The sequence below is a fragment of the Ursus maritimus genome, unplaced genomic scaffold (genome assembly GCF_017311325.1).
Source record: "Ursus maritimus isolate PB19 unplaced genomic scaffold, ASM1731132v1 scaffold_4, whole genome shotgun sequence".
NCBI lineage: Eukaryota > Metazoa > Chordata > Mammalia > Carnivora > Ursidae > Ursus > Ursus maritimus.
The window spans coordinates 11,372,164-11,399,684 of NW_024426552.1; the positions used below are offsets into that span (position 1 = coordinate 11,372,164).

At 37.9% G+C, this 27,521-nt stretch overlaps 2 protein-coding genes across 8 annotated transcripts in view; one reads left to right on the top strand and one right to left on the bottom strand.

Moving 5' to 3' along the window:
* The first annotated feature begins 636 nt into the window (after nt 1-636).
* Nucleotides 637-27,434, top strand: DONSON (DNA replication fork stabilization factor DONSON). Of its 4 annotated transcripts, XR_005832133.1 has the most exons (13): nt 637-970; nt 1,709-1,789; nt 3,538-3,741; nt 4,663-4,841; nt 5,433-5,611; nt 6,257-6,338; nt 6,453-6,557; nt 7,019-7,217; nt 8,498-8,710; nt 9,541-9,686; nt 15,895-15,991; nt 22,401-22,575; nt 27,263-27,434. XR_005832133.1 is itself a non-coding variant. In XM_040621010.1 (10 exons), the coding sequence occupies exons 1-10, from the start codon at nt 659-661 to the stop codon at nt 9,676-9,678; spliced, it is 1,692 nt and encodes a 563-aa protein (XP_040476944.1). In that variant the 5' UTR covers nt 637-658; the 3' UTR covers nt 9,679-10,005. The 4 variants fall into 4 exon arrangements, 1 of the variants encoding a protein (XP_040476944.1); XR_005832134.1 differs by lacking the exon at nt 15,895-15,991; XR_005832135.1 differs by lacking the exons at nt 22,401-22,575; nt 27,263-27,434 and adding an exon at nt 19,562-19,881.
* SON (SON DNA and RNA binding protein) overlaps nt 10,525-27,521 on the bottom strand; it is a 32,104-nt gene continuing 15,107 nt past the window's right edge. The window contains exons 6-12 of one of the 4 annotated variants that reach the window (XM_008701840.2): nt 27,195-27,383; nt 20,077-20,187; nt 18,819-18,935; nt 14,503-14,650; nt 12,388-12,459; nt 12,165-12,280; nt 10,525-11,587 (exon numbers count right to left, since the gene is read on the bottom strand). In XM_008701840.2, the coding sequence (XP_008700062.2) occupies nt 11,429-11,587; nt 12,165-12,280; nt 12,388-12,459; nt 14,503-14,650; nt 18,819-18,935; nt 20,077-20,187; nt 27,195-27,383 (912 nt within the window). In that variant the 3' untranslated portion in view covers nt 10,525-11,428. Of the gene's footprint in view, nt 11,641-12,164; nt 12,281-12,387; nt 12,460-14,502; nt 14,651-15,308; nt 15,389-18,818; nt 18,936-20,076; nt 20,188-26,348; nt 27,087-27,194; nt 27,384-27,521 lie in introns of those variants that run through there. The other 3 variants (XM_008701841.2, XM_008701842.2, XM_008701843.2) reach the window with 3 other exon arrangements.

Genomic DNA, 27,521 nt, shown 5'->3' on the forward strand with positions numbered 1-27,521 from the left:
GTTAATATTTTCAAGTCTCAAAGGATTTAGTCCATAGACACTTTAAAATTTTTTCAAGCATTCATTTATTTCAGGGTTTCCTCGGGATCAAACAGGACCATCACCGTAACTTGCCAGAGGCAGCAGCTGCAGCGTGTGCGGGGTGGAGAGGATTGGGGGGCTGCAGTGGCGATTCGTGGGCAGGGGGCTCGGAGGCTGCACTTGCTGATTTCCTGCCGGGATTCTCTATTTTCGGTCAGGGGTTGGAGGCGAAGGCCCCTCCCGTCAGCTCCCGACCTCGCCACTGCCCTCTGTAAGCTTAAGAAGCAGCAGCTCAAGTGTGACGTCTCCTTTTCATCCAAGCGCCACGTCCTGGGCTCATTACCTCTGTGCTACAGCTCTGAATAGCGGTCAGCTATTTCGGTGCCAGACTGGGCAGTGCACATCTGTGCCCCGGACCGGGGGTTTCCCCAGCCACTCGGCACCCAGGACCCAGGGGCAGCGCGGGGCAGCAGACGGGACTGGACCAGACCGAGGAGTGGGGGCGGGGCCTCGCGGGCAGCCAGCGTCGCTTGCGCTTGCAGCGCCTCAGGGGCGGGGCCACGTCGGGGGCGGGGCCGGCGCGCGCGGGAAGCGCCGGCGGGGAGGCCGGCCGCCCCCTCTGCGTGAGCCGCGCGTTATGGCCCTTTCGGTGCCTGGCTACTCGCCCAGTTTCAGGAAGCCTCCCGAGACTTTGCGGCTCCGAAGGAAAAGGGTCGGGAGCCTCGGGGCGGCTGCCTCACCCGGCGAGCAGCCCGAGCCGGCGCCCCGCCGCGCCGCTCTGGCGGCCGGGCTGCTCCTTCGCCCGTTCCCGGCGGCGGCGGGCAGAGGCGGTGGCGGGGGCCCGACCGCGGCCCGCAGGAACCCCTTCGCCCGCCTGGACAACCGGCCGCCGGCCGCCGCGGAGCCCCCCGACGGGCCGCCCCGCGGCCAGCAGGAGGCGCAGGGCCCGGTGAGTGTCTCGGGCCCGGCAGGCGAGGGGCTCTCTCAGTGCGGGAACTCGGCTGTGAATTAGGGCAAGTTCTCGCTGTCGAAGGGAAATGGGCGCGGGGAGTCGTAGCCGTCGCGGTCGAAGGGCCCAGAGCATTGGGAGGGGCTGCTCTGAAAGGTGGGCTTTGTGTGGAGTGCGCCCCGCGAGCGGCTCCGTCGGCCCGTCCTGAGGGAAGCGTAGGGAACTGGGGAGCGCCTCGGCCGTCCAGCCCGAGGGGCCGGGTCGGAGGAGCTTGGGCCGCGGCCCCCTGGGGTTAGAGACCTGTGGGAAGACGGTCCGAGAAATCCTGGAACGAGTCATCCTGGAAGTCCCTGGGAAAATTACAGGAGACCCTCCTTCCCTGCGTGATTCAGAGCCTCCCTTTTCACGCGCTCGAAAATATTCTGGAGATGGAGGAATGCTGAGGAGTCCTGGGGTCCGAATTTCCTAGCATTTTCTTACCCCAAAGCCTTTTGAACTTTTGAGATTTCTACATCAGTTATTAGACGCACAGATCAGCGGCCTTACCCCGCCCACAGACCAATAGTTCTTTGATGGTAAAGTTCCGACACAAAGCTGAAACACTGGTCTAGTGATTTGCATGTGAATTCCTGCCCTTGGCATTTCTTGAAGAACTTGCTTGCCGGTGAGGCTCTGTACGTATTTAACGCAAACTCCAGCATCACTTAGGATTAAAAAAGCACCGTTGTTTCCCCTCAGTTTTTAGATTCTAATCAGGAAAATGATTTGCTGTGGGAAGAGAAGTTTCCTGAAAGAACAACCGTTACTGAATTACTCCAGGTAATAGTTTTTAAATGTTATTAGAATGTATATTCTTATAATCTAAATTCATACCGCTCAGAAACATTTACTTGGAAAATCGTTTTGCCAAGAGTGTTGAGGGAGTGAGCATTTCTGCCAGGGTTGAAAAGATGGCATCAGCACCCTAATGGACTTTATATGATATAAAAATGATGTTTCTGATGTTTCCAACGCTGGAGTTGGTGTAGATAAAGGTTCTCCTTCTACCTCCAACTGTTTTTACACTGTTCCTCTGTGGGTGGTCACAGCTCCAGCTCATCACTTCACACTCAGCTGCATTTTGAACTTAGTCTTTTTTTTTTTTTCTTTCTTTTTTTTTTTTTTAATTTGACACAGAGAGAGACAGCGAGACAGGGAACACAAGAGTGGGAGAGGAAGGAGCAGGCTCCCAGCAGAGCAGGGAGCCTGATGCGGGGCTCAATCCCAGGACCCTTGGATCATGCCCTGAGCCAAAGGCAGACGCTTAACGACTGAGCCACCGAGGTGCCCCTTGAGCTTAGTCCTTAACTGAATCTTCAAACAAAATCCCCAAATTACCTCCACAGGTTGTGGCATATCACTGAACCCTGCTGACACCACCACAACACGCACTCTTGCTACCATTCCTAGGGTATTCCTGTTGCGATAGTTTAACAGAAACATAGTTTGTCCTAACAGGAGCAGGCTGGTAGAGCTCTCTAAGGCCCACTCTCCTTTTCATGTAAATAGACAGCTTTCACAGGGTCTGTGAGAAATACTTCCCCCCCCACCCAGGGCTGCCTGGGTGGCTCAGTTGGTTAAGCGACTGCCTTCGGCTCAGGTCATGATCCCAAGGTCTAGGTGCCCCACTCATCAGGGAGCCTGCTTGCCCCTCTTCTGCTCCCCCTGCTTGTGTACTCTCTCTCTTTCTCTCTGTCAAATAAATAAAATCTTTAAAAAAAAGAAAAGAAAAAAGAAATAGTTCCCCCTTACTTGTTATTTTTTTATGATGTCACCTCAAAGAATCACAGTAAAGTGGAAAAAATTTATTTGAAAGGACAGCAAAACAGTTCGGAAGGAAATTGTGAGATCAGGAAATGCCTTTTACATATGGTCTCTTAAGATCCCTGCCTAAGTTACCTGCAGGAGCTGCTTAGCCTAAACTCTGGTTCCAGAGTTTGAGAGGCTTAGAAGGTGCTTTTTAAAATACTTGGGGGGCCACTGAGTGGCTCAGTCTATTAAGTGTTTGACTCCTGATTTGAGTTCAGGTCATGATCTCAGGGTGGAAAGATTGAGCCCCGGAGTCAGGCTCCTCGCTCAGCAGGGAGTCTGCTTGAGGTTCTCTCCCTCTCCTCCTGCTCCTCCCCCACAAAAATAAATAAATCTTTTAAAAAATAATAAAACATTTGGAAGGTTTTTACTTTGACAGCAAGATCAATAGTAGATTTTAGGTTTTTTTTTAATTATGATCGTGGAAATAGTACATGCTTCCTGTAACTAAACTATATAGAACTATATGTAAACTAAAAGGTAAAATGGGCCCTCCACCGCTACCACCCATAACAACAATAAATCCCAGCTTCCCAGAGAAAACCACTGTCAACAGTAGTGTAACTCTTTCTGGAATGTTTCATGGTGTGTAGTATATTTTCAGTGTTATTTACACAGTTTATAAAATTTTGACATTTCAGTGATCATGCTAGTTGATCAAAGGGTTTTGTTTTGGTTTTGATACTGTACTAATTTTTGTGTTCTTTGTTTTCTAAAAGACTCCACAAGGATCATTCTCCGAATCTGATATTCCATCCTCAGAAAGTACTGAGTTACCTGTGGACTGGAGTATTAAAACTCGACTCCTTTTCACCTCTTCTCAACCCTTTACTTGGGCAGATCATTTGAAAGCCCAGGAAGAGGCTCACGGTGTCATCCAGCATTGTAGGGCAACAGAAGTTACTTTGCCTCAAAGTATACAGGTAATTCTGAAGGAAAATGGTTATGTTTTAAAGTAACAATTGTAAAACATACTTCCTTACAAAATGTCACAGATACTTCGTCCTATTAAGTTTTTGTTCTGACATTTAGAGACACAAAGACTTGGGAAATTTTGTATTTCCTAAATGGTGCTTTCATGCATTTTTTTCTGTCAGATTCAGTAACTGCCCATTAAATTTAGAGACCTGTCCTGCAAATTAGTTCATGTTATAGGCAGGAATTGTTTTGAACTAAACCATTCTTCTAAGGCCTTTTGAGAAAGAAAATGGAAAGATACGAAAGGCAATTGAAAAGGCAGATTGGTTATTCTACTGATTTTCGGATATAATGTGTATTCTTTTTTTATACACACTAATTCTTGCTACCTGGTTGATAGTTTGTTGTAAATATGGTAGTAGAGTTAATAAGTTCTAGAATGGTTTTGGAGAGATGTCATTGCCATGTTCTTAAGCAGCTCATCAACTCAAACTAGGTTAAAAGTGATTACCTAAAAGAGGCCTTGGTACATCTTTTTTAATAAATAAATCAGGATGATTTTTAATTCACATTACCCATTTTTACTGGCTACTATTGAAACAGTTGTGAAGGGAGAGGGGTTGAACATAGTATTACCTACATACAATATAAATCCCCACCCAAACCACCCCCCACCGTAACAACATCGTCCTTGTTCTCAGGAGAGCTGAATGTGCCCATCTGTATTCAAGTCTGCCTTCTGCTGCGCGTAACAAACAATAAATGCTGGCAAGAATAAACTACATTTTAGCCCCTGTAACAGTTATTAATACTGTCCTATAGGAAGCAGTAAAAATTCTGAGAATAAGTGGTATGTTCAGTGCTTTTTAATGAAATTTTATACTTCTAATGTGCAAAAACTGTTCAATATCATCTCTGGATCTTAGGATCCCAAACTCTCCACGGAGCTCCGTTGCGCCTTCCAGCAGAGCCTTATCTACTGGCTCCACCCTGCCTTTCCTTGGCTCCCACTGTTCCCTCGCATTGGAGCTGATAGAAAAATGGCTGGAAAGATAAACCCTTGGTCAAATGATGAAACCTTGCAACACATTTTAATGAGTGACTGGTAAGATTAAAAACTTGTGTATCCTAATAGTGAATTTTCATTTTATCGGTGTTTTCTCCTTACCTTATTTTCGATGTGGAAATGTGTAGTGGTAAAAGGATCTCTGTGTCCTTCTGACTTATTTTTTCTAAACTGTTAATAACCAACATTTAAATTGTTCCCTTTTTTTTTTAACTCTTATTCACTCTTCATGCAATTGTGGAATTACGTGTAAATGTTACATAAATATATACAGACATTGTCTTATGTTATTTCTTCTCAGTGGCTGCTTCCTTTCTCATCAGCAGAAGCTGCTCAGAGGAAAGTCAGCAGCCAGTTATCAATTGTGTTTTGTTTAAAGAAAAAACGTTTAGTGTTTAAGTGGTAAACACTATTCGTTAAAGTATTCAGAAGTCATCAGTGAGTCTCATGACCAGTTTTCGTCCTGTAAAAGCCAAGTTATTTATATAGTGGCAGAAATTAGAACCATTATCTGTAATATTTGTGTTGTGTTTTCAATCAAGTGAGTATCAAACCGAATTATAAAAAACTAAATTTTAGATGTTAAGCTAAATACGTAAAAAATCTAAAGAAAATTTTGCTGCTTCATAGGTCTGTGAGCTTCACTTCTCTCTATAATCTGCTGAAGACAAAACTTTGCCCATATTTCTACGTTTGTACCTATCAGTTTACTATCCTGTTCCGCGCAGCAGGATTAGCAGGAAATGATGTAATCACAGCTCTCATATCTCCTACAACTAGAGGCATAAGAGAAGCAATGAAAAATGAAGGTAAAACCGTTGGGTTAAAATGAGAATACCATACTGTATAATAATTACTCTCCTTAAGAGCTAAAATTTGAATTGTCTTTGTACCAGTTGAATTGTCTTTTACCAGTTTTACCTGTATTTTTTAAGTAACATCTTCTTTATTTCTGATTTTTTCCCGGCAGTGACTTAAGCTGTCCCTTATGCATAGCTTTAAGTTAATGGTATTCCCTTCTCTGATCTGACAAACACATGTTGAGCTGTAAGGTTCCTATCTGAATATACTCCTCTGGAAAGTCCTTGATAGTACAAATTACCCCCTTTAATAACGATTTTCCAACTGTCTCAACCATTAATGATCATGAAATCTATTTAGTAGGCTCAGTCAGCACTTTAGGAAAGAGTACCACATGTAGTGAGAGTATGTATTGTTTCCTGAACCTTTTGTTTGAAGCGGGGGGGAGGGGGGTGTGGGGGGGGTGTGTGGGGGGGTGTGTGTGTGTGTTTGTTTTGTGGGCTACTGTCAAGAAAGCTTGAAAGCTACTGCTTTAATCAAGTGTAAAAGCTCCAATCTTCAGATTTCCTACTCTATAAAAGTAGGGCACACTCGTTAAGTTCTTTTAGATTATATTAAAGAAAACTCAGTTATATATTTTTTTTCTCACGTAGGTATTGAATTTTCTCTGCCACTAATAAAAGAAAATGCCCATGAGAAGAAAAAAGCATCTGGAACAAGCCTGGAACAGAGGGAGTACGTGATTAAAATCAGCTTTTACGTCACCTAAGGCCTTATGGACTCAGTGTAGTTTTTTTATAGAGGGAACAGTTTTATGAAATGGAAACTCTAACTCTAACAATCTTCTAGGGAACAAGTAATCAGTGATGAGGATGAAGATGAAAGTTTTTCCTGGCTGGAAGAGATGGGTGTGCAAGATAAAATTAAAAAACCAGACATACTCTCTATCAAGCTGTATCCTTTCAGTTGTGTTACCTACAACTGGTTTTCATTGAATTAAGTTAGTGAGCTATGTATGTAATATTGACTGACAGTTTTGACTATAATCTTAAATTATCTTAAGATCATATTTAAACTAATTCTCCATCATGACATTAAATAAACTCCCTAAGTACCAGTAAACCATGAACAATTATTACTGAACTATTTTTTAAAAATGAAAACATTCCATATAGAGCATGTTTTTGACTAGAGAAGAAACTAGTTTTTGTTAGGTATCAACTTCTAGCAAATTCAGATGGTCAAAGAGAAATCATTTTGATTTAAACAGATGAGTTATAATTGCAGCAGAGTGGGGTAGCAAGAGCTTTTCCAGTTCGGAATGGGAAGAAAGGGTCCCAGGTGATTCAGAATCAAGATGACTTTTCCATTGGTATTGGATTTAAATTTGCAAGTTCCTTGATTGTCATTTTCAGACGTAAAGAGAAACATGAAGTGCGAATGGATCACAGACCTGAGTCTGTTGTGTTGGTGAAGGGAATGAATACCCTTACGTTGCTGAATTTTTTGATCAACTCTAAGAGTTTAATTGCTAGCTCCGGTCCACAGGCAGGACTTCCACCAACCCTCTTATCACCTATAGCTTTCCGAGGTGCCACAATGCAAATGCTTAAGGTAATGAAAAGGAAAAAAGAAAAATTCTACACTAATCCTCATAAGCTAGCCTTTTAAGAAGAAATCAAGAACAAAGTCTTGATTTGTTTTTAATAACTCCTATCATTTTGTATGGTGCAGATTTTGTCTTTGTTTTCCTCCCAGTAAAAAAATTCGTTGATACGAAGGTACATCAAAAGAATTACATGAAAATATAGTAATTATATGAAATGTTTTAATTTGATTTGCATTAAAATAATTTTTTCTGACTGCATAAATGGCAACAAAAGCATTTTGCCATATGGAAAAGTTGCTTAATCTCCTTTTGTCTCATTTCTTAACCATTGAAAGAACCTAGCCAAGATTGTTATGTTAAATTATTAATCTCAAAACCTGAATCATGGATAAGTGAAAAGAATAGCTGTATATCCATAGTGTTGAAAAAAATTATGCGTGTAAATACAAAATACATAATGTTACTAGCAATAGAATTTTTATTTACTTTTAAAAATAGAATTTATTCTTATATTTATTTGCCCAATATTCTGCATTGAAATATATTACTGAATTGGGATGGGAGGTGGGTAAAAAGGGGTGAAGGGGAGTGGGAGGTACGTGCTTCCAGTTTTGAAATAGAGTAAGTCAGGGGAATGGAAGTTAGCGCCTAGAGAATACAGTCAACGGTACTATAATGGCTTGTACGGTGAAGGATGGGAGCTACGCTTGCAAGCACAGCATAATGGATAGAGTTGTAGAATCACTGTTGTACACCTGAAAGTAATGTAACATTGTGTGTCAACTATACTTCCATTAAAAAAATTTTTAATAGGGGAACCTGGGTGTCTCAGTTAAGCGTCTGGTTCAGCTCACGTCTTGATCTTGGTCTTGAGTTCAAGCCCTGAATTGGGCTCCACTCTGGGTATGGAGCCTGCTTAAAAAAATTTTTTTAATGAAGTGTATTACTAAATCAGGATACCATATGAAAAATTATATTCTCTAGAACATGCTTAAAACTGAGTCATAATTTGGAGATGTGCTACAGGTGGAGAATTAACCTTTTTACTCCTATAGCATTCTTTCGGTGTCTTGTGAACTACTTCATGCTGTGATCGCAAGTGTAGTAGCCGCTGTCCCCGTACAGCGCTGTTACAGTACCACTGACTGCATTCGCTCTGTGCTGTACCTCGTAGTCCATAACCGGTGAAGAGGAAAGCCCAAGTGAAGTTACTGAACAAGTCTTTAGCTGGGGACAAAAGCTTGAGAGATGGTGACCATAATTTTTTCTTTAAATTTTCTTGAAGGCACGAAGTGTAAACGTGAAGACACAAGCTGTTTCTGGATACAAAGATCAGTTTAGTTTGGAGATTACGGGTCCTATCATGCCTCATTCTCTACATTCTGTAACGATGCTACTCAAATCTTCACAGAAGGGATCATTTTCTGCTGGCCTGTATACACACGAGCCAACTGCTGTATTTAATATCTGCCTGCCAGTGGATCAAGTACTGGATAAGGTAAGTAGACGCTGTAAGCATTCATTGTAGCTGGTTTCCTCAGATGGAGGAAATAAGTGATTTACAATGAGCCAAACTTGTGTCTCAGGTTATTAAACTGTACTATTTATCAATCCGAATTACGAAGATGAAGGGATAAGACTTGGATTTTTTTTTAGGTAAATTTTATGAATTTAGGTTGTTGTACTCAACAATGACTAAAGAACTTCCCAAAAAGGCAAGTTATGTTCACGGCCGTCTCAGATCCAGAACTTAATAGTACCTGATTCTTTCATTATAAACAACTATGGGTATTTAACCAGTATTTGCCTTTAATTTTGGACATAGTTAGGTTTTTATTTACAGGTATTAAGACCTTTAAAATTGCCTCATGCTTTTATCATTTGCCAGACTTCTGGCAATAACCAAATTTATTTGTGGATGCTGTTGTTATATGTGAAAACTTTTTAGAGTCAGCTTCTGTTGTCAATGAACTGCCTTCCCCTATAAACAAATGAGTAAGGCAGGTATTTCTCAAAAGTTCCAGTGGTAATTATTAAAATCTGAGTGTTCACGGGTGCCCAGCTGACTCGGTAGAGCATGCGACTCTTGTATCAGGGTTGGGAGTTCAAGCCCACACTGGGCATGGAGCCTACTTTAAAATATAAAGGGGAACCTAGCTGGTTGAGCCGGAAGAGCATGCAACGCTTTCCAGGGTCGTGAATTCGAGCCCCACGCTGGGTATAGACATTACTAAAAAAAAAAAAAAGCTTTTAAAATATTTTTAAAAAAGTAAAATCTGAGTGTTCGAAGACTGATGTGCTTTTTAACTAGAGTACAAATTTCCACAGGAGACTGTTCATGAGGAACTTGCTAACTGTGGGTTGCATCCTAAGACTCTGGACCAACTTAGTCAAACACCAATACTGGGAAAGTCATCTTTAAGGCATGTGGAAATGAGTGACTACGTTTATAATTGGAGATCCTGAACACCAAAGTAAGCCTAAAAGGAATCTTTGAGGAAAAAGCCTTCTAGCAAGGAAATTCAAGATTGTTATCCCTTTGGCTCTAAAGTTCATTTTGGAAGTTAAAGGAATATATAACTATCTTTTAAAGTATCAAATGTTTATAAACGTTAACCTTTTACATTAATTTTTATTACATGTGTTAAGCAGGATTGATTTTGAATCAGCATTTTTTAATATTCTGATTAGATTGTTCAGATACGAAGAGAACTCCCCACTTTTTAAAAACATCAGTAACTTGAATGAGACTTCTAGACCCTTACAACCTAATCATAAACTTAGTAGAAAATGGAATGTCATGAGTGTGTTTCCTTGCAAATGGGAAATTGAAGCTAAATTCCCATCAGTTACCTCCTGGCATTGTGACTGATGGTATCAGGGCAGAACTATTTGATGAATCACCTACAACTATACGCAGGTTCTAGCTTTATGAAGGTACAAATGTAGACAATAAGTGCTGAGCTGATGATTATTTGTCTACCTTAGCTGCTGTTTTCCTTCTGATTTATAATTTTATTCTCAAGTATATTAAATTTGGTTTTTTAATGCATGTTAATTCAGATAGGGGTATTTTGTATTCCACATAGAATAGTGTTAATAATTGTAATGTATGCTCAGCTGTCGTGGTGTAGTACTTAATGCTCCTGTAGGTGTGTGGGTGTGTGTGGGTGTGTGTGTGTGGATGTGTAATTCAAATTTTCTTAAAAATAAAAGTACTTAGAAATCAAAAGCATTGGGTAAAGAAATAACAGTATTTAGCGAAGAAGTATGTGTTTACTTTATGATCCAAAAAATAAAACACCACATTTATTCCAGAGAAGTTTATATTTGGGCCTTAAGCTTTTGAAAATAAAGTTTAGAGACATAGCATTATGAATACCACTGTAATACACATGAAATATTCTATCAGACCCTAAAAATTAACATAAACTTAAACTTTCTCATAGTCAACAAAATAGTGGCTGGGTGCCGATTTTATTAGATAAGTTGGTTACAGCATTTTAATTATCATTTAACGTCTATCTAGGTGTAGCTGAAATTCAAAATGCACATCAAAGTAAAACTATATCACAACTCAATGCCATACTAAATGTACTTGGCCTCTGCAGTAAATTCTAATCGGACTTCATTTTGACTCCCTTCTCATGGCCCAAGTGGCTTTGATGGGAACGCAGGACTTAGTGCAGATCATCACACAACATAGCACTTTCTTTTTATAACCTCTACAAAACTTTAAGGGGAGATGGTGGCATTAGCCCTGTGGAACAGATCTTGCTTGATTACCTCAATAACACTGGCCCAGTATCTGTCCAGCAGAACCCACTGTGAACTAGTACAAGGTGCACAGCCCTTCACTGATTACAGGCAAGTGTTACAGCAGCCTAGCCATAAGGAAGGGAGGTTACATCATAGTACAAAATACAGTATAAAAGCGTTATTTAACATTCCACACTGAAGATTACGGATGCCTTCAAACAATTGTTTGGATGTTAGCCACTTAAACAAATACATCACTAAGGTAAACAATATAAACATACCAAAACCCTGTATGGTTAAATACAATTTCCATGGTACAAAAATCAAAGCCTGGAGATGTTTGTACAGATTGCTTTTTACACAATGTCTTAAATTGCCAAATATTTACAACATTAAAGAGGAAATACATTTTGATGCAGAGTAAAATTATCTGAAATGATTAATATAAAACCTCAATCTATCTACGTGAGGCACTCCTGAAGCAAGTGGCATTAGCCATGAGGTCCTTTGGTACAAGGCCCATTGCTTGAAGAACCACAGTAGCTGCTGTGGCTTTAGCATGCTTCTTATTAGGGCTGGCAAAGCTGGGCTGGTAAGCGCTTCCATTTATCAATACCTATTCAAGAAAAACATACAATTGGGCTGGTAAGGGCTTCCATTTCTCAATACCTATTCAAGAAAAACATACAATAAGAACAGCATCAAACTTTAATATCTATTAGCTTTGTATTTTTTCACTAAATGCTAGAAAAATAATTTACAAAAATATAAAACCCACACTATGTAAGTCAAATTAATCTCAACCCAGAAGAAGCAAATCATTTGGAAAAAGGGACTGCAAATTAAGAGCAGGTCTCCAAATGGGACGGGGGGGGGGGGCAGGGAATGGAGAAATCTCTGATAAAACTACTAAATTAATTCCCCATGTTCCATTAGAAAATGTCAACAAATTGTTCACCAGATTTTGCCCACATCTTTCCCTCCAACATTTTTGAAAAGCAGGATATTAACAGGTCATATTAAAGTATACTTAAATATTTAAAAACCCCAAAACCCTACCACTTCTACCCACACACATATATTCACTCCCAACCCACAATGTATCAATCCTGTGACCATACAATGCTTATCCCTCACCCTCTAAGTCATCAAATTAATAAGGGTATACAATTAATGCAGAAATTCATATTTACCCTAAAGAGAAAATGTTTGCGATGATCTGGGCCACTATCATGGACCAAGAGAAATTCCGGTGGTTGCCACCTTCTCTTATTACAGATTTCCATCAAAGCAGACACAGGATGTTTGCCTGCAGAGAAAAAAATAACCATTTGTTAATTATTTCCACTATCTGTGGCAACAAATTACGAATTCAAGGTGGGGATGGGACAAGAGGAAATTAAAATGTACTCTCACCTGACAGATCTTTCATTGCAGCAGAGAAGTTTCCGGACCTCTTTTGTGCTCTTTCTCCTACTGCAACAAGACCTTTAAAATAAAAAGCCAATGTTCACTGAATAAACTCCAAAGCATCATTTTAAATTATAATATACAATGATTCCCTCTGTAGGAACCTATGCCTTCCAATAAAATATTCAACTCCCACTACCCGATTTTCATATAATTTGATTTGTCTTCCTGTGTTTCAATATATAAACCTATATACTTATACGTTCATATACCTTGGTATTAGAAATTGTATAAAAAATCAATGTTCAGAAAACACAAAAACCTAACATATGAATATATCTATAAATTAAGTGCCACAGTTAACATGCCCAGGACTGTTTCTTCAGAAGTTTAAAAAGTAGTGGCTATTTATTACAAGCGACTTCTAAAGGCTTCCCATCCCTTAAACACTGCTCAGTTAATTAAGTTCCCCAAAAGGTGAGGATTTTAGGTCACACACCCCAGTTAAAAGTGAGAGGGTGTCTCTATAAATGGGAGCAAACAACCCCTTTCTGACTTATCAAATGAAGATTGCTCACAGAAGACAGACGATCTCACTTTTCTTCCAACCAATCACCTTTTATGACACAAAAAAATCTATTCAACTTGTGTAAGACAATGTCAATGTGACATCAGTACAATGTCCTTTTCTTATTTAATCTAGAGTTTGAATTAATGCTAACAGCACAGGATGATTCTCATGCTGTTTCCAGCCTACTGGACCACCATTACAATAAATCCCTCCAATTTGAAAAAAAAAAAAAAAAACAAATGGCATCACAGTATTCTATGTGGATGACAATACAGAAATTCCGATGCAAGACATTTTACAAGACACACAATTTGGTCCAAGCTGGTTGGTTTCCAAATTCATTGATACAAAATAATTTAACTGTATTAACTCCAACTTGCCTTTCTGATTGCAAAGGTAAGGAAACTTCCAGTTCCGAACTTTCCAGTTCTTAAAAATGAGACTTATACAAGCTATAGCAATCACACTGAGCTGACAGCCCAGTCCCATCTGATTCTATGGAAGACATTATTCCAAGGAAAGAAATTATTTAAAAGTACCAATTGGCTGTTACCAATGAGCACTAAGTGTATACATACATATGTGTATATATGGTTGTTGTTTTTTTTGTTTTTACATGACGGAGCAACAGAGGAGGAGAGAGAATCCCCAAGCAGGCTCCACACCTAGTGCTACGCCTAATGCTAAGCCTAATGCAGGGCTTGATCTCACAACCCTGAGGATCACGACCTGAGCCAAAATCAAGTCAGATACTTAACCAACTGAGCCATCCAAGCACCCCTCTAAGTATGTTTTTAATACTTAGCAACTGCATGCAGGCTATGTATACCGATCTCCATCTGAGTAACAAAGTACTAGGAAAGATAAAAAGTTCCAAGGTGCCCCAAGCACAAGGTAATAGGAAGAGCTGACACTGCTGTCAGCAACTGGTCTACTATTCTCCAGCCCCACCCAAGAAAACTCCATTACGGAGTTTAAGAAGGACATGCCAAACGGGTTTATAAAATGAAGACAAAACAGCACTCTTAGAAATAAGGAGAATGTATGGGATAAAATATCAAAGAAAGGAAAAAAATACAACCTAGAAACAAAGACAAGTATATATTCCCTGTCGAGAGAAAACAAAATGGGGATACCATTTACTAACACTGAAATCCAGTTGGAATTTCAATGACACTGATAATCTGCACATTTCCATAATATTTAGCAACTAACATAAGACCACCTTTTAGCTCAAATTAGTGACTCCATCTATATCTACAAAAGCTGCCACAAATGGGTAAAACTTTTGTTTCCTAACAAAAAGCTGTAGATACGCTCTAGTTAAGCATCATGGACATCGATATGTAGGAGGGTTACTTTGGGGGGGGAAATAAAATTTATTTTAAACAGGAGCCTGGCTGGCTCTGTCGGAGCATATGACTTATCTCAGGGTTGTGAGTTCAAGCCCACACTAGGCAAGGAGCTTACTTAAAAAAAAAAAGCAGGATGGTGATGAAACCCTAAATATTAAAGGAGGTATAATCAACATTCCCGAAACAATGTGTTACCTTTTCGGTCTGTCTTAAAATCAACTAGGATAGGTTCCTTATTTCCTTCTTTGTTTTTTCCTAATCCTTCTCCTTCTCTCCAGCCCATCTTTCTCATCAACACGGCTCCCATTCCTCCAGTTACCGGGGCTGCTCTTAAGAACTGATCCTATCCAAAGAAAGAAAGGTAAAATGTCCCCATTTCACAGTTAGAATTTGACTACAAACTCAGTGTAACTTAAAAAAAAATCTTATTTTACTTCTAGGTCTGATACAGCAATTAAATTTAAATTTCTATACTTATATACATACTGTAGTGTGGATGTTCTAATTATTTTCACATTAACATAATAGTATTTTGAAAGTCAAATAAGGCAAATAAATGGCAGTTTAAAACAGTGGCCCTCATGCCCCCCTCCAAAAAAAAAATATTAGAACACTCCTGTTTTCGTCCACTATTTAGGTTCACTGGTATCTCTTCTTAGCTTGCAAAATAAAAAGAAGGCAATGTTAAAACAGTCAATAATATTAATTGTCCCAGGTGTACCTAGTTAATGAATAAAGCCCAGAAATCATTTAGAAATTGTTTGGACACTGAAGCAGCATACTGTTAACGTCCCAAGTTTTCTTCCCCATTCTACCATATAGCAAGTAAAAATATTTTACTTAGAAAATCCCTATGAAGCAAAAGGTAACTATTTATATTTACACAGTAAATGGACAGTCACATAAAATACCCTGTCATTAAACCAAACTGAAACTGAATTCTTTTAAAACCTAGCGTGATGTTAAAAGACTTGTAAAAAACTCCTTAAGCGTTTACATACCTAGGCCTCGGTGGCAGCAGTGTTGTGAATAGTAGGGCTGGCACTGACCGGGGCAAGAAGACAGCTACAAGGATTTGGCCCTGAAACAAGTTTCCATACAGAGGGGTGAAAGTTCACAGGTTATTCTGTGAACAGTCATCTCTCTTGTATCCAACCCACTGAACCATAATTTCCATCAAAGCAGCAAACCACTTAATGTCACAAGATGCACAACTCTATACATTAGCATGGTCAACAGTCATTTTCACACATTAAGAAATAAATGGGCGATGCCTCTATTTTAAAGGACATCCATGTACACAAAACAAATGAATTCTACTGTTGATCTTTATGGCCATTTTTTTTTTTAATTTGTAACATCTCCAAATCCTGCTTTACTTCCCCTTGTTATTAAATTTTAGATTTACATTCTCTAGCAAATATATAGCAAAGTCATTAACTTATCAACAGAGGGAGTCAAAACTTTTGGTAGCTCTGTAGAGAGTATGCATTGTTTCCTGTATTGATAAGTTAATACTAAATTTTTAAAATCTTGTTTTTACACACAGTAGTAAAACATGTGTATCATCTTATTTTTTTTCCCCAGCTTTGTAAATTATATGCTGGGGAGAAAGCATGCCAATGATGTGTGACTAGACATTAAGTTCAACAAGGTGCTCTGATGGAAGGAGGCAGCTGTGGAGGTAAAAACATACCCCTGGTTCAGTTCCTTATTTGGTGCAGGCCATGCAGTGTTGATGTATAAAGAGAAAAGTTAGCTGATGCTTGGATATCAACTGCCTTGTTGCTACACACCTAGAATGACTTTTACTTACTTCCAGGTTCATCCGCCCCTCTTTTCCAGGCAACACTCCTAAAAAAAAGGGCAACTGTGCAGATAGTATAATGCAAATCCCCAAATAACCCAGGCTTCCAACTCGGTTTCCACTCTCTACTATCTTCATGTTTCTTTACCCCAGTGTGTTTACAGTTCACCAAAAAGCTGCTTAATCTAATGAAACTATAATAGTAAACAATACCCATAGGGTCATTGTCCAAATCATTTAATTCTAGAAAATAAAGGTTCTTTGAAATCAATTACCAGTTAAAAATGTTTTACTGACAAACAGTAATAATGGTAAAACTCTCATTCTTTTTCATCTAAGAATATGCTGCAACAAACTAAAAAGAATACGGAGAATGCTGGCATTCCATGGGGTTTTTATCATAAAAGAGAGTGTTGGGCTACAGCAAGGCAAGAAAAGCTGTATGATCACTGAAGAAGTTTTCTAAACGCAATAAACAGACATTCTGTGATATTTGACAGTGAAGACAAATGTTAAATTTTCAGCTAATGACTTTTCCACATTTTTATAAATGTTCCTTTCATATCAAATGCAATGGTTCTTCTATTAACATATAAATGGGAGTTTTTCTGAAAGCACAGCTTTCTTATTAAAAACTTCTCTGATGAACACATCTCATATTTATCAAAATGACTTACATAACATTTAACATGATGTGAATTATTTAAAACCTGTCAACTGCCTACAAGACTGAAGTAAAAAAAAAAAAATTAAGGGAAAGTTTGCAGGGAACTAATTTAATCATTAAGAGATTAATTTTTGTCAGTTATGTTAACATGATTTTTAGAACTATATAAGCATTATGGATCAATACTTCATTATACAAATGAAGTCCAAAATTTTGCAATGGAATAGCATTCAGAAGTTTCTACCTAACAATGTACAAGACTAATTTTTATGTGCCTAAACATCCACATAGAGCTTCCAGTCTAACTTCCTGAAATACTGAGCAGTCAGCTTCAAGATTAAATTTTATTAAAGGATTAAAACTATTCAAATAGGTGTATAATTATAATTCTTCCCAATGAGATGAGAGCCTTTTTCAAATACTACGCAAATTTTTAAACACTGTAATATAGTTAAGTCCAAAATGAACTCAACATTTAAATTATTCTGCTAGATTTTCATTTTTTCCAACACCAATCCCTAGTAAATTACAAACAAGTTGTAAATTTTTCATAAATCTGACCATATACTCACTATACACCTATTATTGCAACTATCTCCCCCCCCAAATGGCAGGCAAACTGAGGGTGTATCATGTTTTATATTAATTTGTTAATAAAAGGGTCATCAGAGATAATGCTATCAAAACTGAAATACCATGAGATTAAAAGATCCAAAGCAACCAAAATCTCATTTTGCCAAAATTCAGTTCATTTCCTGGCAATCATAGCAATTCTTCATAGGTGCCCGTCACGCTACTGATTACCACCCTGTGAAGCAGTAATAAGGACTTGTCTTCTCATGACACTTGGAGACTGAAATTCCAAGTAATTACTTGCCCATGATCACAAAAGCAGTCAGGAGCACAGCGGGATAAAGAAACCTTCCCAATCCTTTAGACCACGAAGCCTCCCAGTTTCAGCACTGCCATGCTGCCAGTACTCCTGAAACAAATTTCCCATCACCCATCCAACCAAACCACATCCCTTCACCAGAAGGCATTTCTTTAGAAAGCCCTTCTTAACCACCTAAGACTCCCCCGACAATGAGGCAGCCGTAGGTGGAGTTCACAGGTCTCATTGCAGGAAGCTGAAACCAGGAGCACCTACATCTTCACAGCACGAGGCGTCCGTCCTCTCCCTTGAATTTAGGTCTTATTATATCCTGTTTTTTTCATGAGATCAGTGGTTCTCAAATTGAGCCTGTGGATCACCAGAGGCCACCAGGGCCTAAATGGTGGTCCACAGATAATATCCTCTGTCCCCACCCCACCCCCTTCACCACCCCTTTAGCACTGCCCACCCCCCCCCCATACACACTCCAGCCCTCCTCCCCAGCCTTCCAGTCCCATGGCAAAATCACCACATGCAGTGCTAATACTGGGGCCTCCCAACCAACTTGCTGTAACCGGCAGCTGACAACCATAGGGCTCGGGGGCTGGAGATCACCAGAGAGGTGAGGAATAAGGGCCAAGAGAGCTTACAAGAGGGCACAGGCACTAAGGAAGGGGAAAGAAGGACAGAGGAATAGAGAAATGGAAAAACTGGGATGGTAAGAGGGCTCTTGGGGGCAGTGATCCACCAAAAATAAACCTGTAATAAAGTATCCCATGATGAGAAAAAATTTGAGAACCACTGCTTTGAAATCATTAGATTAGTAGTCCAACAGGAACTGTGGAACATTCTGAACAGCACCTGAGATACACTGTTAGCATTCAAAACAGTTTTAAAAAACCACCCCCCAAAAAACCAGCAGCAGCAATACAGAAATAACTTGAGGATATAAACTGAGCGGCTCTTAAGCCGTATTTATACATTTGCCATTGTCTCACAAATCAGGTCCATCTTCAGTGTCCATCCTAGAGTATGCACACATAGCAAATTTACTCACGAACTTTGGTTAGTCACTGGCCTCTTCGTGAATTTTTAATACAACATTTTCTTAAAAAAAATCTTAACTTTGTACTTGGCCACTTTCACATGTGTGTTATGTCGTGTACCTTTTTAATCCAGGCCTGGGCACCAGTATTAGCCAACTGTTCTTGTGTCAGAACCTGTACTCCCGTACTTCCGGTGAACTGACCAGGAATGGAATTCAGCTGAGCCCAGGCATCAATCTGAAGAAAAAAAAGATGCCTCAATGAACTAAGTATAATTACTTACCTGTCAAAATCCCACTGTTTTATTTCACTACATGAAATGGAAATTTATTTCATTCTTGAAAAGGCTAAGTAAGACTTAAAACTTCAACTTTTAAACCAGTATGCTGAATTTACACATATTTAAAAATGTTTTCTTAAACAGTCCACAGAAGCATTTTGGTAACATTCAGTGGGTCCCACTAACAAGATCTGAGATGTATTTCTAACAACTAAAAAGCATAACTGTAATATTCATTCTTCAAAATACCACAGGGATACATGAACATAGAAAACAGTTCATACAGCAAAAGATCCCCGCCCTCTGCTTATGTATCATAATCACCTGAATTTTTAACTACCTTCTTTGTGGAATTAGAAATCCAGAATAAATTCAAGAGACAGGTTGGAGTAATAAATACAGGAAATTGTTCAAACACGTAAAACAGCTTTCTTTAATAATTGAGCACTACATTAATCACTAACATTTATTGCGATGGTTAAAGAATTAGCCGTCAGTTCTTCAAAGTAGATTTACTGCACTGGTACTGTCAGGCAGTGTATTTCCTTATCTGTCTGAACGTATATTTACTGTTTCTATACAGATCTACCAAAGGAATGTGAAGACAAATGGAAAAGCTGTCCACTGTTAAAAAAGTACAGACTCTGGACTTGGACTGCCTAATCACTTTTTTAAATTTTAATTACACTGTAGTTAACGTATAGCATCATATTCGTTTCAGGTTGACTAACCAACCACCCTTTAGTCAAGTTTCCTCCGCCAGGAATTGGGAAATCATAATAGTACCTACATCTCACAGGGCTACTATGGGCACATAGCTACTTTTATACACCAGATTACAAACTCTATTTAAGGGCAGGGAATTTTTTCTATTTTACTCTCCTAAACAGTTCCTGCCACATAGTACACAATAAATACTTACTAAATGCATGATCATGCCCCAAATCACTTTCATTTAAAATAAACTAATAATGCCAAATTATTTATTTCCTTGGATTTTTAAGATAAGGACCTACATTTCAATAGCATGCCACACACTTTGCTTATGTCACAACTACCTAATTAAATTCTCATTTAGACATTTGAACTGCTACATACCCGTTCCTGCGCTCGATTTAACATGCTCATGGCTTCAAGGTCAAATGCATTCTCACTGAGTCTTTTCTGAGCAAGTGCCCGCTCACTCATTGCTGTTGAGATGTCCACAGGCTAAGAAAGAAAACATAGATAATTATCTCAAATTACGATAGACCCCCTAAATTCTAAAAACTGCTATCTTTAGCTGCTACATGTCAAAAATAAAATAGCAGTCTTACAAATTAATAATCTTGCAAAGTACAGAAAAGATGCCAAAAAGTAAAGGAACCTTGGAAAGTAGACAAGGATTTAAGATAAGTTACAAAGTATCAAAGGCAGCAGTTGAACCCAACCCAAAATTTCCTATTTTCTACTTTATCAAATTAAAATCACAGAAAACTGCAAAGAACTTAAAACTCTCTAGCCTTCACTAACAAGTCATTTACAAAAAATTGAGAAATTCAAAATTTTGAACTATATTTTTGAACTGTTAATTTTATATGTATTAGCAGTTTTCATTTTACCTTACTTATCAGCATAATGTTCAGAAGCAATAAGCAAGGTTCTTGAATAAGCAAGCAGAAAACCACTATCGTTATCAGTGGTCTCTCCTTCACTCATCCACACACATCTTTTCACCTTCTTGCAGATGCTCAGGGATAATTTGGTCTTAAGAACTCCACTTCTTCAAAAAATATTAAATAAATGATATTTTTGTTTTCAGTTTATATACATTAATGACTCAAATTAAAATACTTCTGTAGGGGTACAGAACATGAACAAAAACACTTAAAATGAGGTATGTCTGAATGCCTTAGGTCTTCCTTTTCAAAGCTCACACCCTACCCGTAAAAACTTCGTGCTAAAGAGGTGACTTTATGGTTTAACTTTTTTAAATGTTTCATAATGTCCAGGAAAATTCTTAAAGGGTAATCTTTAGAGCAAATTCCCAATTTATCAAATCTGTGGAAGGCTCAACTATAAAAGGAAAATCAAGTATTTGATGTTCTTTGTTCTAATGTTAAGAGCTCACACTGACTTTTATCAACTCACCAATTCTTAATACTTTTCTTCTAACACAACTTAACCCATTAGTATTTCCCAGTGATTGCACCCAAGAAAATTCGTTTTCGGAAAATGTTTATTTGACATGGGAAGGTTTTCCTATATTCATTTACAAAGAACGATTACAGGTACTGGATGGATAAGACAAACATAAGGAAGTCAGTAAGTTAACAGCTAAGGATTTTTCTTAAAAAGCTAAGTAAAGGCCACCTGTAGTTTAACTGTGTACTGCCTATGAAATACTTCTTCTAAAATAAAGACCTATGTTGTAGAGAAAGATATGTGACCATGAGAGAATAATTCTATCTCAGGCATAAGGATTACTAATCTTCCTTCCCCTACCTTCAGAACCGCTTATTCTTCTATCATTCTTAGTTATCTTGCTGAGTCACCTCATAATACTCTTCTAGCAAAATTAAATTTTTTCTTCCATATTCTTATGTATTACCTTCTTAAAACGAAAGCAAAACCAATCTGAACTCATCCTGTAATTGTACTGTTTACAGAACTCACAAATGAAGGATCTTTATTTCTTAGTCAATACAGTAAATTACCCACACTAATTAGAATACGTCTGGGGTCTATAAAAAATAATCTAAGCAAAGTCACAATTAAACACTAAAAACTTTAGTGTCTTCACTTTTTACTTCAATTATAGTTCTGATCAACTGCTAGCACTTTAAATGGGAACCCAGATATTTTAGGCTGAAATGTACATTCCTTTAGCCCATCTTAGAAGTTTCCTAAAATTGTTAAGTAGGATTACGGATGTAATTTGAAGGCCCACCAGATACATCTCAAATACTGTTCATTAAGCTTGCCTGAATTACTTTGGGTAGAAGTCTATGAATTTTTGAGGATGTTTAGGTATAAATGGGTTTTCATTCCATAAAGTCTACGCTTATAGGAGATAATGTGGAAAATCTATCTACGCATCACCCCAAGCCCTGATTCCCAATTTCCACCTATTTCTAGAATAACATTTTTCTAGAATAAAATTCTTCCCAACTGGAAAGCAAATGAATTCGCCTTTGAATCTGTCCTTCTAAAAACCTATCTTCATACTTTTTTCTTCTTAGGTCTTTACTGAGTAAGCAGATAACCTAATTGTCTCGTCATTTTTCCCCCACGATGAAACTTCATTCAGATCTCAGTAATAGTTTGTTTACATCTCATGCTAAAATTTTAATATAGCAACCTTGATGTTTAATATAAATTTACTTTAGATAAAATTACAACTGTTTTTTTCCTGAAGTAACACAATTTCATTTACTCAACAGGCTTACCAAGTGAGCTGCAAGTTCATGTCAAAACCTTATTACCAGATAGTAATCCATTAATTTTCTATTCATATTTTTAAATGTGAAGAAATAAAATAAAATGAACCGGGATTATCTTAACCTCTTAAGGATCCTCAAGAGTATGAATCAAAAAGCATGTCTCCAGGTTTTCAAGGTAATCCAAGATATACAAGAATGCACAAAAAGCCAAATATAACCCCCAAAGCATTAATACTCAAGGACTAGACCAAATGTTACATGTCAGTATTAAAATTCTCATAAAATATCAGAGCTATTCTCTACAACACTGACCAACATTATTTTGTACAATGACAGCTAATGAGCACTTGAGAGCGCCCAGGGCAATTAAGAAACTGATTTTTCTTACGTGGCCAGTGACTACCACACTGGACTATATGGTGTGCTTGCGTATGTGTCTATAAACAGTATACAGTGGATTTAGTGGATAAGGTGAACTATAGAGCCTTAACCATCTTTTAATGTTGCTCAAAAATAGGAATATGTGAAAGGTACCACTATGATGCTTTTTAAAAAGCCCTTCTAAAAACGAGGGGGGAAAATATTTAAATCTCATAGAATACTATTGTCAAGTTGTCATCAACAAGCCTTGTTTCCCGATACACTACAGATTATAAAGTCTAATTATGATACTACAGTAATATTCTAAGTATTATAATGGGGGAAATGTTTAATTTCCTTTAGGCTAGGATTTATTCTAAGAAGTAAAATCTACATAAAAGTATTCTGAATTATAATTCCAGTTTTCATCTTAATAAAAACCTATCCAAGTTATTTCATCTCTCTACTACAGCAACACAGCAGACCACTTCTTCCATAATCCAAAAAAGTGTCAGGAACAATGAAATTCATAATATAACATGCATTTCATAGCCCAAGTTATAACTGTGTACCTTCTGTATGTTCCTCATTCAAAAAACCCTAAGTCAAAAAGGAAAAAAAAACTCCTAAGTCAATTTACTTCCCCCTTTTGTCAACTCAATTGTTTACATAAATAGAATAATTATCTTAGGTATTTCTTAGGAAGTCAATGAAAGGATATAAAAGGGCTAAAAAGAATTACTAGGAGGGGTCAGTCATATACGGAAAATAAGCCCTGTAATATGAAAAATTATTTTCTACAAACATAATTTGCAGGTATCTTAAAAGACAGTATAAAAGGAAACTTTTAATTTTAAGAACACGGAACCAAGAAAATGCATCTGACTTGTATGTAAAATAGGATTTTAAAATACTTAGCAAAAATTAAGAAGTTACAAAGAGGTTCATATAGTAAAGAAGATGACAACTACAAAAACAAAAGCCACACGAAATACAGAATATCTCAGTTGTCATGTGTTGGTTTTTAAACCATGAATTATGAATATTTTTATTACATCAAATAGAATTCTCTAGTATAACTCTTATACATTTAATCTGAATAAACTACAATAAGAAAACAAATAGATAACCTATTATATGGTTCAAAGAAATTCAGTGTTAATTACCGAGGAGAATCTAAGGAAAGAATGAATGAATGAATAACAAGGCTGTATTTAACCATTGTAGCACTGCCAGGACCCGTGTGTTTAATTTTCAATTAAAACTTACATCATACCCCAAGAACTAAGCTTTCCTAAACTATAAATTTAGAAATTCTACACTTAAGAGAACTGTAGCTCCAATGGGATGTGGAAGTATTTTTCAATAAAACAAACCAGGCACACTGCCTACCTCTGGACCTCTAAACATTTATGATTAATAGTAAACCCAAGGAAATTTTACGTCAAAGATTACATTTAAATCTTCTACCCAATAAGCCTCTAATTTGATTACCAAGAATTAATGCCCCCAAGGACAATTTTTTAAATATTAGTGTTCCAACATTTTTGATTTCACTGTTTATGTATCAAATTCACACAAATATGGTCAAAGTTCTGTAGTCACTCCTTACTGAGGATGCTGCTGGCTGGCTTCTGGGTAGGAAGACGATGCTATGGCAGTAAGGCACAGTCTGATGAGCTGATATTCCATAAGACACAGATTTATGTTGATCCATCCACATCTATCCACTCACGCTTATGTCAAAGAGCACTCATGTGCAAGACAATTGGTGGGGTTAAGGATTACAGCAAAGCTGAGATCAAATCTGTGATCTTTGCTTAAATGTTTTACGCTCAAAACTAAAAAACCACAAACTCCATTTATATTTATTAAAATGAAAAAGACTGATAGGTTAAAAAAAATACTATTCATTTAAAACAGTGACCATTTGAAAGAACTTTCTTTTTACTCTATAAAAGCCTTTATTTCAACCCCAACAGGGAATCAAAAGGGTCAATGATCCCATAAAATGTCACCAATAGTATTCCACAAACGTTGGTATATAGAACATAATCTTACAAATATATTTGGCAAGATACAGCTAAATAACTAGAACTAAAACATTTTATACTGTGACCATTTCCTTGAGATGTTTATTACGGTTGTTGGGTAAAAGTAGAGACCTAAAGCAAAACAAAACCCTACTTTTTCCGCTTCTAAAATTTTGGGATTGTATCTGCTTAAAATTAAAGTTAACCTACACTTTTTTTTTCAGTCTGATCTTCTAAGAAACTAGCTCAAAGAGTTCTGATATCAAATAGTTGTATATGTACCCTCCCATAGGAGAAATCCACTGCGTTAAGCCCTCTGAACTTTTTCTCCTGCTTTCACGAAAGACTGCTTAATATAAAATTCGAATACCCAACTTTCCCCCTGGATTTCTTTGGAATAATTCCCCCCAACTTTTAAAACCTGACAACCACTTTGGATGACAGACAAGGCTAAGGCACCACATTGTCAGTGTTAAGAGTGAAAATGGCAGAGTACTGAACTTCAGATATATATATAAATACATATACATAGTCTCAATCAAAAAGAAACATTCATCAGGATGCACTAAACACTTTCCCCATATTCAACTAAGGTTAAAATAGTTATGATCACTTATTTTCTCAGATAATCCCTTGGAATTTTTCAACATTTATAGGGCTTCACTCAGCTGAAAATTTTTTCTCATATAAATATTATGTTTTCCCCAACTCTGTTAAATGCTTCATCTGCAAATTACTAAAAGCATATGTATCAAAATTTCTAAGTAAGTCTGTCTGGCCCTCTTATCATGATTTATACTCAGCTACTACAAGATTTAAGTCAATTGCAAATGTCAGTTAACCTTTCCCTCTTGAGATGTGCAGGCAGCCTGATTTGGGGATTAGCAACTGAGCTAATCAACTGATTTTACTAAAATATTGTCCAAACCTACAATCCCTTTCTCACTGGTGATATAACTTGCTTCAAACTGCTGAATCCCATGTAAATATAAATCATCACTGGGGACTTTAAGTTGCACTAAGCTAATTATCATGTCCGGCTTCATCCTATAGAACCTGCTCTCTCTTAAAATGCCACAGGTCAAAAAACACAGTGAAAATGTCACCTGTGAATAGCTCAGGGGAAAAAATATACTATCAAAAGATTTCTGATTTGGGTTCTGTTCACTTTCTGATTTTATAAACAAGAGGATTTGTTTATTTGTAATAACGGAGGTGTTTAGTGGAAGATGATATGGCCAATGAAGGGAACCTGAGTTGTAGAGAACAGGTCTCTCTGACCTACGTATTCCAGAACTGCAAGAAAAGAAGTGGGGAAGAAGTCCCACATTGTAAGGGCATCATATTATCTAGTCCAGTTCTTGGACAAATGTCTGGGCTTTGGAACCAAGGGCAAGAGGTGATAACTAGTCTATAGTATCATTCAAAACTCCCACCCCCCCTAGTCAGTCTCCACCCTCCCAGATCCCCCAAGCGTGATTTTGCACAACAAGTTAAATAAAAGTAAACTGTTTATTAAAAGATACAGCAAAGGTACAGATACAGAGATACATACAAAGATACAGATATATATATATATATATTTACATATATATACAGTCTTGCTGTTTTCATGTGCACTATACTTAGCAGCACATTATTTAATCAGGCAGCATTTTAATGGGGTTGTTTTGACACTTGGCGTTATTACTGCGTCACTTTGACAAGATACAACTATAGCCTCATGGAAATTTCAAAGTGTGAATTCCACTTCTCCAACTTTTAATAGTAGCAAAGAGGGGAAGGAGAAGGGAAATGGAGTACCAAGGCTGAGCATTAGGTTAAACACAAGAATTCCAAAGGGCCAAGGTAGCACAGGGAAGGGAAAATGATTAAAGGCTATCTGACAAACAACCCAGAGAAATCATTATTTAAGGGCAATGGGCTATGTATCCAAGATGCTCACACATCAGCCTACAATGACCTTTTCCAATCCAGTTCTTGTGTTGAACCTGAGGATCTGCCTCTCTCTGCTCAATCCCTCCACCCAGTAAACTTGCTACCACCAAAATCTAGAGCTATAGAGCCTTGAAGCAAAACGGGAAGCTAAATAGTTGTACCTTGGGCTACCTTCCCATAAGTGCAAGGAGGGCCCAATGTTGGGTAGGGATGTGATAACACTGTTCTCTGAAATTCGATGCTTTTCACTTTGTGGCTTGGTTCCACAAAGTGAATTGCATCGAGTTACTGTCAAATGAGAAGCTGCGGGTTGTTTCATCTGTCGTCTAACCCGGCCCTGCCGTTTAACCCGGCCCTAAGAAGAGTGAAACAGAATCCAAATCAGATATAAAGTAACAATAAAATGGGAGATTCAGGTATTAAAAAACAAAAAAACAAAAAACACAATATTCCTCTTACTTACCTCAGAGGGCAAATTGCTGCTGAAAACATTATCATCATCTTTGTTTTCTTCACCATTTTTCTCTACAGGAACCCATTCTCCATAAACACTATCTGCTTCTTTTTTTCGATGCTGAGATCCAGATGACACAGGAAACTCTTTTGTTAATGTTACCTGGCTTTTTGGTGGAGTTGGCTTTGCTGCAGCAATCTAAAAAATGATGTACTTCCTTAATTAAAGCTCAAATGATTTTCAACGTAATCTGAAAATAGTTTTGTTCATTATTTCTCACAGTATTTAATCCAAAAATTAAAATATTAAATTCCATTTGAGTTTTATTTAAATAGT